At 38.0% G+C, this 14,692-nt stretch overlaps 2 protein-coding genes across 2 annotated transcripts; both read right to left on the minus strand.

Moving 5' to 3' along the window:
• Positions 1-1,313: 1,313 nt before the first annotated feature.
• On the minus strand, positions 1,314-1,760 carry LOC126235110 (uncharacterized). Its single transcript, XM_049943845.1, has one exon. The coding sequence runs from the start codon at positions 1,758-1,760 to the stop codon at positions 1,314-1,316; it is 447 nt and encodes a 148-aa protein (XP_049799802.1).
• Positions 1,761-8,269: 6,509 nt separating this feature from the next.
• On the minus strand, positions 8,270-13,203 carry LOC126236412 (uncharacterized). Its single transcript, XM_049945708.1, has 5 exons — positions 12,943-13,203; positions 12,403-12,523; positions 10,991-11,812; positions 10,217-10,903; positions 8,270-10,102 (listed from the first exon to the last, which is right to left on the minus strand). Exons 3-5 carry the CDS (start codon positions 11,618-11,620, stop codon positions 9,584-9,586), a joined length of 1,836 nt encoding a protein of 611 aa, XP_049801665.1. The 5' UTR covers positions 11,621-11,812; positions 12,403-12,523; positions 12,943-13,203; the 3' UTR covers positions 8,270-9,583.
• Between the last annotated feature and the right edge of the window lie 1,489 nt (positions 13,204-14,692).

The raw sequence follows: 14,692 nt of genomic DNA on the forward strand, positions 1-14,692 counted from the left end.
ACAAATGTTCCTTCTTCATCAGGTTCAACAAAAGAAGCGTTAGACAGAGGAATATCGGAAGCATTTGCACTTAACAATAATAGCCTGATTTTACGTCTATCGGAGTTGGATGGTCATAAAAATGTCCCAGGCCCCTTATAAGAGAAAAGAAGTTTTTTCGAGACAGTCCTTATTCAGCCTGGCAGTAAGTATGTATTTGACATCGTATTCTCTTGAGTCACTGAATAGACCTAAAATTGACCGAATACACTTCACGAATCCTTTCTGAAAAGGTAACAAATGCGTCGATGATCCAACGTGCATCCAGTGTGAGACAGCAATTCGGCTGCTAAACGCACTCTCTGTCGGTCTCTTCCCTTAACAGTGATGTGTTGCCGGGTTAACTTTGGGCACATTTTCATTTCCCCACTGTCTAAAGCCAAAAGTCTCTCAAACACGGATTTCGTCACTGCCTTATTTTCTACAATAATACCTTCATCCAGCAGATGATTCCTTAACAGCTTAAGCAAATGTGGGACATCAGCGAACACCCACACACGTTTCCGTGTGTCGCTAGGGTGAGGGAAACAACTGTTTAAGTGCGTCACGCCAAGCTCATTCCAAACGCAAGCGTTTTTTTGTTCCCATGTCTGCTACACAAGCTACAACCTTATACGAATTACTGTCTAAGACGACAATAATTTCATTCAAGAGGGCAGCTGTCATGCGAACATCAAAATCAAAATACACAGGTTGTTTCCAACTTGCAAACAGTCCACGCAACATAACAACTAAAACATTACTGTGGGGTCCTAACACCCTGTCCTCTTGTTGATCATAGCAAATCCTACTGTCAATGTTCATTTCGTCGAAGGACAGAACACAAACACGTTGCCTGTCAGTGAATGTTTTTACCTGCATTTTCATCATAATCAAAACATCTTTCAAAATGCCAGGACTGCAACTAAAAGAGCGGTTTATCCAGACCCTCAACGTCGACACAGCTGGTAGAGGATACCCGATTTTTTTCCTCAGAAAATTATAACATTTCCGAGATATAGCACGGGGAGTAATTGATTTACAAATGTCTTCATTACTCCATCTAACCCTTTTTGAGTCACTTAATAAACTTTTTATTTGATTGGGTGAAAATATTTTTCCCAGCACACGAGTAATTTCCTTAGACACAAGAACCTCTTTATTAATTTCTTTCTCGCGCATTAGTCGTCGCGTTCTAGGCAGCTGATTCCGAAGATCTTTATTCCTCGCTCGAAGTTGCACACACTTGTTTGTAAGAACAGCATTCCTTCTTTCTAATGCCGCTATAGTATTCATCAAAGTAACTTTATCTGTGTTCTGTCATCTGTACATGTGCTCTTATTATGAAGTTTCTTATTTGGTGACAGCTTTTCCAGAGTTTCCAGAGATCTCTTAGGTAGTTCTCGTTTCTTATACCGTTTGGTTCTGTCTTCTGTTGCGGGTGACACATTGACAGTCGCACTACTGCGCGGCAGATTGCACGAAGGAACTGCATCTGGCTTCAGTATTCTTTTTCGGGGCAAATTAAGCAATTCAGACTGTAAATCCCTTAAGTAATCTGTTTCTGCGAAATGGCGAGAGCATATTCGTGCATGCGCAACATTTACACTGTCTTTCCTACAACATTTCGACAACCATAGTTTTTGTAATGTTTCATTATGGGGGAAACTGTGATACATTACGTCGGTTCCCTTTGTGTCCCGGTTGTAGGAAAAACAGCCCGTAACAGCACAGCCTGGCATTGTAAAAATTAATTAAATAAATTCTCCAACAAGAATTTCACAGGACGAACCATAAACTATAGAGCTGGCGAACACAATGTTGATCCCGCTGTCCACTATCGCTATCTATTTCAGTTCCGAATCAAATATCAATTACAGCAAAAACCGTAACTATCCCGAATTCCGAATGTTTCCGCTACCTCAGAAGAAAGAGCTCCTTCAAACACAACACAACAAAAACAGTCACACACAAATTCGAACTGTGTATTGTTTGGCACAGCTGCTTCCACCGTGACGTAATGCGCACAAGGCACAACTGACACGTTGCTTTCTGCGCATCGCTCTCTGCCCCCCCCCCCCCCCCCCCTAGACGAGCTCATTTGCAACACGAGGCCAACGAAAAGACAGGCCGCGCCGCGTACGTCACACAGAGGATGTCACGTGACCGGCAGCGTCCTAACATCTTGTCAGTTCAGAACACATAGCACCTGTGTCTAAAATGCGTCCGTGAAAGTTTTATATGAATTAAAGTTGTGCTGGGTACACATATACTGGATTTCTGAATACTGGTAAACTTCGATGCAATATATACTTAGAAACCTTGCAATCAAGAACACAGTTGTAGGCATACGTATTTAATAGCTGAAAAACAGCAGGTCTGGCATGACAAATAAAACATATGCATCCCAATTACGAGTTTATTCAATTTGTTTGCTTACTAACCAATCACAGCTTACGTCCAGATGTATGTGGTTTTAGACATTTTTTGCTTGTGGCTCATTTTTGTCTCCAGTAACCAGTAAAGTAATTACACCACACAATAATTGCATGAACGAAAGGAAAGAATATGATCAGAATTTTTTCTAAAATGCAGTTACAGACAACTAATTTTCGACAGGCTCTCACATAGAATTCCATTCGTAACATTATTTGTAAGTGTATGAACATTTCTAACAGACAGCGAAATATTCAAATCACAGTGATCGAAACACGTTAAAAGACGTGTCGTAGGCATTTCCGTTCTAGATTACATTCACGCAAGGCGCAGAGAAATATACGAGGCATTATACGTAGCTATTGCAACTGGCACCGATATCTCATTGGTTGGCGGTAAGAGCCAATGAGACGTACCTGCTTGTAGGTAGATCTTTGAACATCTACTTTATTTATGATTTCTGAGGGGCAGGGGGGAGCCATCTTGAAGTGTGTATTTGTTGTGCCTTTCGTAACTGAGAGCATTAAATGGACGTATATCGAAAATTTACGAAGTGAGGATATTTGATTTGAAATCATGGGTCAGTTAATATCCCTTCCAACTTTAATGTCGAAAAATGTCACATTTTGTGTTTTGCATTTTTTACGATATTAACATGTGGAATGAAATAAAAATGTTGTGTTTACTAATTTTGGATCATCTGATTTCAGCGTCGTGTCATTTCCTAACTGATCTATGTCATGGCCTTTTAAGTTTATAGCAGTTGTTTCCGATGTGCAGTTTTTGTGAATGCTTTACATGGATAATGACCTTAGAATAATTCATTCATTTTGAAATGCTAAAGAATATTTTTTAGCACCCGGGGAAAGATTAGGTCAATTTTGTGGTTTAAATTTACCTGGGGTATTTCAACGTTCAGGGAACTATCAGTTGCTGTTTCGAAAGTCTTAATACGTAGCGTTAAGCATTTTCTTCCCTAAGCAGCTGCCCGTCTCAACCTGTTTTATCGCTTCAAAAGCAGCATTACATGATCGAATCACAGATAAGCATTGTTTTAAATGATCAGTGATTGGTTTCGTAGAATCATAATAAGACAGAAGTTCCTAGAACAGTAGTTGCTGTAGGTGATACTGCCAGCATTGTACTGCCAGCATTGGTCAATCGAAAGTGGTTGTCTTGTGTTATTGGCCAACTGCAGAGTAGGCTGTTATCCTGAACAGTGAAGTGTGGAAAAGTATATAGGCTAGCATGTATTGCGTGCTTCCCATCCTTAAAAAAAAGGCGTGCTTGTCAAGTAGGTGATGCAATTTGGAATTTCTGTTCGTTGAGAGTTAATCAGGGTAGGCCTAATGATTAATTTGCAGGCTGTTAATGAGTTTTAGACTGCTTTCTTCAGTGGCAAACAATCATCTGCTATTTTTTTGCGAACACAAATTGTGTGTTGCCATCCAGAAAGCTTTACATTGAAACCGTCAACAGTAATTTAGCACATTTACTTCTCCACAACTTTAAATCCATACACGAATTTGACATTTTTCTGCATAGGGGTTCCTCATACTCCATGAAATTCAGATCCGTATATGTTTTCTAAATTAGGCCTTCACATAAAACTGGTGACACTCTTCCTCCAGAAGTGCAAAATTGAATAGCAATATGTGTTTTTTTACTGAGAGACTGTCATTTGAAAGTTAGAGATATTAATGGTGTGCAGAGGGATACGAAAAAAATGGTAAAACTTTACAAAGGGTTTTTGTGGAAATTTAAGACTGCGGAACAGCTGATTTGTGAATCAACGTTTCATATGATTTTTTTTTTCTCAAATTAAAACATGAGTGGGGGAAGATAAGTGATCAGATTTTGTCAAAAGTAAGAACACATTCGCTCTTAATCATACATGCATGGGTGTTGCCAACATCTGCACATGGGCGGCCCACTGTAAACTTTAGGCAAAAAACTGCAATTTTGAAGTGAATTCCACAAAACACAAAGGTGATATAGGCTACTCCGCCATAATAGTGTCTCAGGATACCATGTTATCTCACCTGCTTGCCAGTGTTACATATTAGAGGTCTCGAACTTGCCAAGCAGTGAGTCAACAAACTGAAATTTGTTGAAAATTTTGTATTGAGAGTACTCACCTTTCCAGGACTGTGTATTCCCAATATCTAAAGGCTCTAAAAATTAGTGATGTGATAACTTTGTCATCAGTGACAGAGCCACAGCTGGTGTCTACAGTTTTCAAATTAACTGAAAAGGGTTGCTTTCTGCTAAGATGATAATTGTGGATGTTTAGAAAATAATATTTACATGTTGCTCACTTCACGTATTTCGTCTGCAAACATGTATTTTCTCTCACTATGACTGCTAATGGGTTTTGCCACTTTGTAACAAAACTGTACATTTAGAGTGATAGACCATTTGCTCAGTCTCTGTTCTAAAAAAAGAGCTCTGTTTCATGATGAGCACATTAGCCTATAGAGGTATGAAAATTTGTGCAGGAGGTGGACACTTTCTATTCCCTTCCAACTGATAGTGAAAAAAAGTGTTAACAGCAATGTCCTCAAATACACTTTGCCATGTGGAAAAAAGATAAAAGCTGATTTCAATTAAAATTTTTAAGAATGCTGCATACATAACAAACTAGTTTGGATACATTACATCTGCCAACCTGATCCCTGGAAGTAATTGGAAAGAGCGGTGCAGTAAGTGATAGGACATTTCTTGACAGTATTAAAATTTTCCACTGCTTGCTTAAGTCGTATCAATACATACTAGAGATGTGATATTAATTTTCAATCTAATCAACATGTCAGAACAAAGTAACCCATTGTTGAAGCAGGATGATCTGATATTCATTATGTGCACAGTGCGAAAGTATGTACTCGTGCTTGTCATACCAAGTAAGTTAGGATGTGACAGCAGAAATATTTTGAAAGGCTCTCCTCCTTGAATTAATCACTGTATCACTTTTCTCTTGTCGCAAAAACAATAATTTTTGGGTGTGAACAAGGAAGGCGAATGTTACATTGTTTTCAGTCCGTACAAGTAAGACCTGTATACAGTGCATCCACCTGCATTTCTTACTGCACAAAGTAAGCTGTTAAAAGCAAAGTTGGATGCCCTATATAGTAACAGTGAGATCAGTATTGCAGCATACTTGTACAATTTTTGGAAACAGCTAACACCAAAGAATTACCTGCTGCTCACTATGATCTTACAATTAGTACAGTCTGGAAATTCATAGTTAATACAGTTTTATAGGCATCACTCATACTACAAAATGAAAGGAAGGCTGCAGGTCAAGTGTTTGTTATAGCCTGTGGGACATTTCATTATAGTTCACACCTACAATGCATTGCTTTTGAAATTTGATTGTAGTTATGATATATACAGTTATCAGTTTGTTGATGAACTCATTTGTTGAAACTGCACAGCTTCGATATTCATGGAGGGAACAGTAGAGTTTCTACAAACAAAAAAAAATTGCATTTTCCATTTTCTCCGTAACCATTGTAACTTTGGGTGAGTGAAGATGAATTGGTAGTGACAGGCGGAGTTACATACAGCCTTGAAGTTCACAAAATGCTTTTACCTGTAATGAAACAGGTGCAGGAATATTTTTAAGTAACACTCATGTCACATTTTGGTACTTTTCAAAGCAATTAGCTTCTTTGGATAATCACTTGTTGAAATGAATTGTGCATGCTGTAGCTGCAAGAGGGCACATGTTCAGAGAACTAAGTCGCAGATTCTTTCAAAGAGTACGTAATGATCAAGACATTTTTCGAGCTAACGTATTCTCTACTTTGGTGAACTACTCTTACAACATGATCTTTCAACCTACGTTGTTACCATTCATTGTCCTTTATGCCTCAAACATTGCAGACCTTTATAATTGTAGTTATTTTCAAGATACAATAAATTTTGCTTTCAATAAGGAGATAACAAGAACTTAAGACAAGATTTGTCAAATGCTCTGCAGGGAAAAATTATCTTCCCAACATTGTTCTGAACATTCTGTAGTAGAATTGCAGTGTCAGCAAATTACCACGGACCACCACCCCAAGAATTCAACCATGTAACTAATTCAAATTTTAATTACTACATGCATTTGAGATTTACAATTGCAGTAGCATTAGCCTGGGTTTGTGACAGACATTAACTGTTACATTACATTGAAACATTTCTTGCCCACAGCTATATCAATTTATTCATTACAACCAATTTTGCTTGCTACAGACGATTGTTAAGGTTATAACACATTAGATGTACACCATGTTATTCAGAATGTATTCAAAAGCAACTGTAATGTCCAATTAATCTCCATGTATAACTAATTACAACTGATTCCATTTCCTGTCAGTGAATGTTACAGTTGCATCTGAATACATTCTGAATAACATGATCAGATGTACATAATCTTGAAGGTGGTCTGAAGTGACCAAAATCGATACAGCTGTGTGCAAGAAATGTTGTTCAGAAAGTTCTGAATAGCTGTAAATCACCACTTAACAAAACTCCGTTACATTTCAGTTGCTCAGTTCTTAACAGTTTATCTTCCATGCTTCCATTTTGTGTTCATGTGGCAGGTGAATGAAATAAACATTGACACAGTTAGTTAAGGTTTGAAACACAGGAGTAGAAGTTGAACACTTAGCACCTGTATTAAACTAAGTTCTGAAAGAATTCACTTACTGGCACCAAAGATAGTCCATACCAACATTGAGATTATAGTCTACTTGGTTCACATCACCGATCTGCAACTATGCTGCTATCACTAAGGTAACAATCTTATCATCCAAGGATCAATAAAACACATTAAATGATATAAAAAATATTTTATTTGATTATTAAGTCTCTTCAGGACACATTTCCATTACATACAGAAGTAACAAAAATGCTTGAAATCTTTCATAAACATAAGAAAACATATCTTAAGAAACAGAGGGAAACATTACACCAGTCATTCCCCAAAATCAAAAAGAGTATAAATATATGACAACCATCATGTTGTACATGAACCCACATTATTATAGACAGACACCAGCTAAAGGAAAAACCTTGAACAGACATATACAACAAGACAAGGACATATGTACAATTCAACAAAAAGATGTGTAACATTTGGAAATAGTGGGTAATTTATCTTTGTACTCAACTGGAAATAAAGGATATGACAATGCTTCTAGGTGACATTTACATTCCTTAAGTTAAACGCTATTCTACTTATGTGACAGGATTACTTAGTGATTTATCTTATGAGATGCTATACATCATCATTCTTTCTCTGTAACTCATTATGAAAAACAAAAGCTTTACTGTCAGCCAATCCCAATACAACAAGAATAATCAGTTAAGAAACTGTTTTTTTTTATATATATATATTTCATAGTAAAATTACATAGTTAACAGAAATCCTTACAATTAAATCTGGACAGAGGAGATAACACTTTCACCAGGAAACCAACTGTTTCAAAAATAAATAAATAAATAAAAATAGTAGAACATAAGAGGAAAGTCCTGCTAACTAGCAGCTATGGGAGAGGCATGGGCCAGACCTTGTGGAAAAATTAGATGACAGGTACCAATACCATCTGCAATGAATGATACTAATGTTGACTTGGTTCCTGCTTATATGCAGTATGATGGCCCAACTGAACAGCTCCGTCAGGAGGGTCAATACGCAGCTATATCATCTGCTTCAGGCAACTGCTTAGTCAGGCATAGGTTTGGTTCCTGTTGATGCATTGGTAGGTGGGACTTTACAAGGCATGGCCAGCATCTGAATAGCAAAGGGGTGAAAAGCAGGGGGGGGGGGGGAGGGGGGGGGGAGCAGGCACAAACTTGCGGGGGTAACTCGTTTTTAGGCTAAAAACTTATGCTATTAGGGTTATTGCAAATTTTGGTGGTAAGCATACCAGTAAATTAGCTTACTATGCCTATTTTCATTCACTGCTTTCATATGCTGTCACATTTTGCGGTAATTCATCATTAAGAGAGAAAGTATTCATCGCACATAAGTGCAAATCAGAATAATGCCTGCAGTCCATCTAAGATCAGCTTGCAGACCTTTATTTAAGGAACTCAGGATATTCACAGAACCTTCACTAAACAAATATTCACTTATGAACTTTTTTGTTGTTAATAATTCATCCCAATTCAAAAATAACAGCAAAGTGCATAGCTATAACAGTAAAATAAAGTATGATCTTCACTATTGTGGGTTATATCTGACTTTGGGATGAAAAGGGGTGAATTACACTGCCACAAAAATCTTTGTTCATTTACCTAATAACATTAAAAGTCTGATAGCCAAACAACATTTGAATTTTTAGATATGATTTTTGCATATGAAGTAGTAACTGTAAAAAAAACTGTAACAATAACATTCCACTATTAAATGTAGTATTCATGAACTATGGAATAAGTATTAATTTAATGTAATGTAATGAGCAGCTCAGTCAAAAGGTAAAAGGCAATCCCATTCAGAATATGGTCGCAGCTGTGGTGCCTCTTTCATAGTTTTACAGGATGTAATATGGCATGGTTAGTGTAAAGTTCTATATAGCATGCACAAAGCACAATCTCTCTGTTGGTAGCCTACAGCTGAAAGAGCAAATGTTCCCGAGTTAATTGCATATGGTGTTCTGATGCTACTATCTTGAGAAGAAATTATACCTATTAGTGCAAATGTGCTGTGTAACACCACTGTTGACTGTGGATGAATCTGGTGCAAGATCCCGTTATTTACTGCCCCACTACACACACTAAGCGTGGTCTATGCAGGTTTTTCTTAGATCAGATACAAAAGTTTACTAGAAACACCAAACACAAGACGACAGTTAGTCTCATCATCAAAGCTTTTATCAATACAGTTTGGCGATTGTGACAGCTACTACAATTCCAGGAGAGTGTAGTTGTGGTTTATACTGACCATAGGTTGTGTGTGTGCCTTGCATGCTGGCCAGAAGTGGAGTCAGAGGACATGCGCAAAACATAAATGGCAATTCAATGTTGAAGAGTACTGTGTACACTGTGCTGAAAAACCTGCACTTCCAAGCGAAAAAAAAAAAAAATATCTCTGAGCTACTGGATGGTTTCCTTACTTGTCTTTTGCATATACATGGTCTCAGCTACTGTTTCCACTTCCCAAGAGGTCTTGTATAATGGTCTCAATTTCTGCACAGGATGGTGTTGCAAATGAATGTTCCTTCTTTTCACATGTCTTTCTTACTGATTGGAACTGTCTCTGAATCCTGCATGTCTCATTTGGTGGAGCTGAAGTTACTGGAAAATGTGGACCAACGAGTTCTTTTTGCGATGCAATGCCTGCCCTCATTTCTTTAATTAATTTATCAAATGACACAAGGAGGGAGCCAGCTGTTTCACTGTTAGCACTTCTTGCTAATTGTTGCACAATAGTCAGCCTGTCTTCCAAAGCAGCTCGGTAGTCAACAGTGCTGCCAGCACCTGAAGTCTGCTGAGCAACTATTTGTGTTAACTCATGCACAGATGACTCTCTGCAGAACCTGTCTTGCATAGGGAGCTTTACAGTTCCTTTGCTGATTTCCACTGCATGAATATGTTCACAGAGGTTACCCTTGATCAAATTGTCTGTGCAAGAACACACACAACTGTGCACACAGATCTGAAAAGAAATACAAAATAATACATAATACACACATGTGGATTAACATCTCTTACATTGGCACAAATGGTTGCTACACCTAGGAATTTAACTGTTGAAAATAAGTGTACATACCTTGCACTCAGTACAGGACAATGGGCATGCAGTGCAAGAGTTCTCTGTATAGGTGACAGTATATGGGGGCCGATCAGAAACGGTGTATACATGCCATGTGCCATCTTCAACGCAGTGTATCAGTTCCTTATTGATACCACAACCTCTTCTGTGACTCTTACTTATTTCAGCACTGCGTGTAGTTCTCTCTGTCCCCTTACAAAGCCTTATTAATCTTTGAAAAAGTGAGTCCCTCGTTCTGTGCAACAGGGCCTGGATACATTTATCTACTCTGTTATTTATTTTCTTCAGTAAGTATGAGTATTTAAGAGTTTTATGGTTTGCTTCTAAGAACATATTTGTATTAAGGCCAAGTCCAATTCTGTAGCTGTATGCCCACATATGTGCCCTCCATGAATATCTATCTTTAAAGTACTTGCCAAACTCCTCAGTTCCTTCCTCCTCTGCACACCAAGTAAGAAAGCCATCCAGCAGCTCTGAGAATTTCTCTCTATCTGTCTGTAAGTGCAAAGTTTTCAGAGCTTTGTATACAGTACTCTTCAGCATTGCATTCCCATTTACTTTTGCACATATATTCCGTCTCCATGTCCGATCAACGTGCCAGGTACATAACAACCTATGTTCACTATGGCCCATAACTACACTCCAGGCACTGTAGTAGCAGTCACAGTCATCAGACATGAATACCTATAAAAATCAAACACATATGTTAATGCTATAGTTATTTTCAGCAAGCAGTGGATCAAACATTCTCTAATGAAACTGTCTTCTTACCTTTGTTTTGATGTTTCCAATACATTTTTTAATCTGCTCAAAGAAAACTTGCATGGACCTTGTGTCAGTATGTGTACTGAGGCAATAAGAAACTGGACATCCAGCACCAAATTCATCCACGGTCAACAGTGTGGTCAGATAAAATTTATACTTATTAGTGCCATGTGTGCTGTCTATCAAAACTTTTTCCGCACAGAATTTTTTTGCCATTTTCTGCTGATACTCAGTCATAAGGACTATCATAAAGTCACTTTCTGATAATTTGTTTCCATTATCCTCAGTGCCTTGGGCTTTGTAATAAATCACCGGGGAATCTTTCCCTAGGCGCTCTTGTTGTCTCACCCACAGATCAACACTGGTTGCATCATCTTGGTGTGCACTACTATCGTCCAGCTTGTATTCTTTCCTAATATTTCTAATATCTTGTTTGCTTAAAAGATGAACTCTTCTGAAGAGTCCAACTTGAATGCTCTCTCTCACTTTCTTCAAAATTGTAGTATCAGGAACACCTTGTGCAATTAATTCAGCAACCATTGCCCTGTCAGCTGTGGTCAGATGTAGGCTACCCACAGAGAGACTGTGTCCTGTGTGTGTCCTGTAGAACTTGACATTAACCATGTTAGATGACATTTTTTACTACCAAACAGGCAGGGCACGTGCCGCCAATTTTGATTGAAGGTTCCCTTAACCTTCTGCCTGAAGCTGTTTTGTCAACATATCCAGAACGGTGGCAAACAAAATAATCACATTTCTGTTTTCCCCTTGGTCTTATGAAGGAAACCTTCTCTTCAGCTTCCATCTGTTCCTTCCACAGAAAGAACTCTGAAAATAAAATTACAATGCATAAGTAATACAAACTTAAGTACAGCATTTGTGTGTTATTCTGAGGAAATAATTTAGTTGAAATACACAAGATAACACTGAGTAAGATCAAAACATATTAGCAGCTCTCTAATAATTATTATAAGCAAGGTGCCTGTGAAATAATGGTAATGGAAACAGTCTCTCCTACTCATGTGTCATAAGAATCTGAAAATGGTTGTGGTATGTACATACAATCAATGTCAGACTGCTTTATGCCAACATTCCAAACTAAGCCTAGGGCTACACTACAGATCAGCCTGTCACCACCACCAAGATTTAGAAACATGTAGCATGCTGGGGCAAATCCAGATTAACAACAAGTCCAACAGTTTAGAGTAGTTTTAAGTTATACACTGAAGATATATTGCCAATCATTGATTACCCTATGATATTTTCTTACCTATATTTACATAAATGACACCCAACATGAACACTAATAAATACTAAATCATATCATAAACTCACTGGAAAGTCCTACATATACAAACAATGTACAACATCAGTTATCTGGCAAATACAAATAATAAACTATACTTTTGTTTCCTCACCTTCCACAGAATTAAATGTCATTTCTTTGCACTCCATTTTCTGTTGGTGAACACACTCCAAATGGTGTATCAGTTCTTGCCTCCGAGAGCATCTAAATGTATTGCACTCGGTACATGTCATCTAAATAACAAAAAAAAAACAGGTTTTTGCTTAATATCTTAATAGCATACTGCAACGGAAAAAGAACGTGTAAGCACAAGTAATGCACTTATTCATCCATCATGTTTCATACTGCCAATTATGAAGGAGAATCTTCAGGGATGTGGAACAACACAGTGAAGCCGCGGTGAGAAACTAGGGCCTGCATTACTTAAATATCTAAAATAAGTTATTTGTGCTTCATGAAACTACTTTAAAAATTTAGAGGAAAGGCCGCATCCCCGATATCACACTGGTGATATCTCCATAACGTTTTCGCCAATATAGCACGCTTCGCCAATATAGCACGCTTCACTATGAACCAGCCATCTGCTTGCAGTTACATTAAGATTCACGCAGCACTCATATGGTGACAGAGAGGTAACAAACTTGCCTCCTACCTTTCCAGACGCGAAATTGTGTCTCTTCATGTGTTTGTTTACGTCTGTTACCAACTTGTCGCAAATATTACATATTTCTTTCCTAGGCTGTACATAAATATTCTTGCGATGCTTCATCCTCATATGTCGGTACAAGCTTTTTCTTGTATTAAAATTTGTTCCACACACGTCACACAAGCCTGCCACACCACGAGTCCGTTCAACATTATCCATAGTGTACCTTGCGACGATGAATTCAGAAAAGCACATCAACGCACACACCAAGATGGGTCCCGCGAAAATCATACGAAGCGTTCAAAGATCTACCTACAAGCAGGTACGTCTCATTGGCTCTTACCGCCAACCAATGAGATATCGGTGCCAGTTGAAATAGCTACGTATAATGCCTCGTGAGAAATATAGGTAGACCGCCTTTGCTTTCAGTAGGTGTGTTTTCCTCACACGAAAGAAAATGGCAGCAGCCTATAGTTTTCCTGATATATTTCGCCGATTTTTCTCCAAGGTGTTTCATTTTTAATGAGTGAAAATTTAATTACAGAACATGCTCATCTTCACAGAATGATTTCGACGAAGTTGTGCATTATGCCACAGTTTTGACAAGACTTGTAGGGCGATCACCTGAACGTAATAGATGTCCCTTATTTCCTGTTTTGCACAAATGCCACGTTGTTTCTACGAGACATAATAAAATACTTTTAAGACAGGAATTATTACGTTCTTGGATTTGAACAAACCTGATGTATCGAACTGTCAGAAGCAAATTCTCACCTGTATTTTTCTTGCATATTTTATTCATTGCAATTAGGAAAAGGCACCTGATAATGAGGAAGAGGTTTCCTCGAAACAGGTTGTGCAAAATAAAGTAACTGTTAACATATTTTTGCAGTTTGGCGGTCAGTTCTACCAAAAACAAAAATCTCACCTGTAGTTAGATTAGATTAGATTAATACTTGTTCCATAGATCATGAATACGACACTTCGTAATGACGTGGAACGTGAGAAGCGTCTCGCGGGCCCCGAGGAATCATGACGTCACATCATGACATGACGTCGTCTCTCACGCTAGCTGGTAGTTATCGAAAAGCGGATATTCTTTGATCATGACATGCTAATGTATTGTGGGTGTGGGTGTATAATGGCGGGTTTTGTGATTTGTGTGCGTTAAAGCTTTTCAATCACGAAAAAAAATTGACAATACTTGCTGCAAAAGCAAATGCTTGCAGAGGAGAAAGGATAGTTTATGTTCCAGATAATGGACGGTAAGTAACTTCCGTTAGTAATCTTATAATGCTCAAGAAAAGTAAGGTTTATGGTAAATATACAGAAATTTCATTCTTTGTGCCTATAGTATTCTGCTGCATTATGTTACCCAGTAAAGTTTCTTTCAATGCATCTATGTGGGTTATTTGTGGTAACGGCGTATTCTCATAACAAATGGCTTCGGTATTTAAGTTGCAATCATCGTAACTTTTTCGTGATCAAAAATTGTGTAGTAACTATTCTAACGTCAGTAACCTGCACATTTGAAAACTTTTGAATGTTAAAAATTACATCGTTCATCATAGTCAGTATTTTTTACAGTAAAATAGGTATGAATTGCAGTGACTGAATCCAGATTTGTGAGTGATGTAATCTGTTTTTGTAATGGATGTTTCAGTTTCTGAAGTGAAGTGAAAATCCAAAGAAGAGAAGACAGCGAGAAGTAGCTTTTTGTCTGTTTCATGGTTTATAGGCCTACTGGGGAAACTCG

Source organism: Schistocerca nitens, chromosome 2 (assembly GCF_023898315.1).
Source record: "Schistocerca nitens isolate TAMUIC-IGC-003100 chromosome 2, iqSchNite1.1, whole genome shotgun sequence".
Classification (NCBI taxonomy): Eukaryota; Metazoa; Arthropoda; class Insecta; order Orthoptera; family Acrididae; genus Schistocerca; species Schistocerca nitens.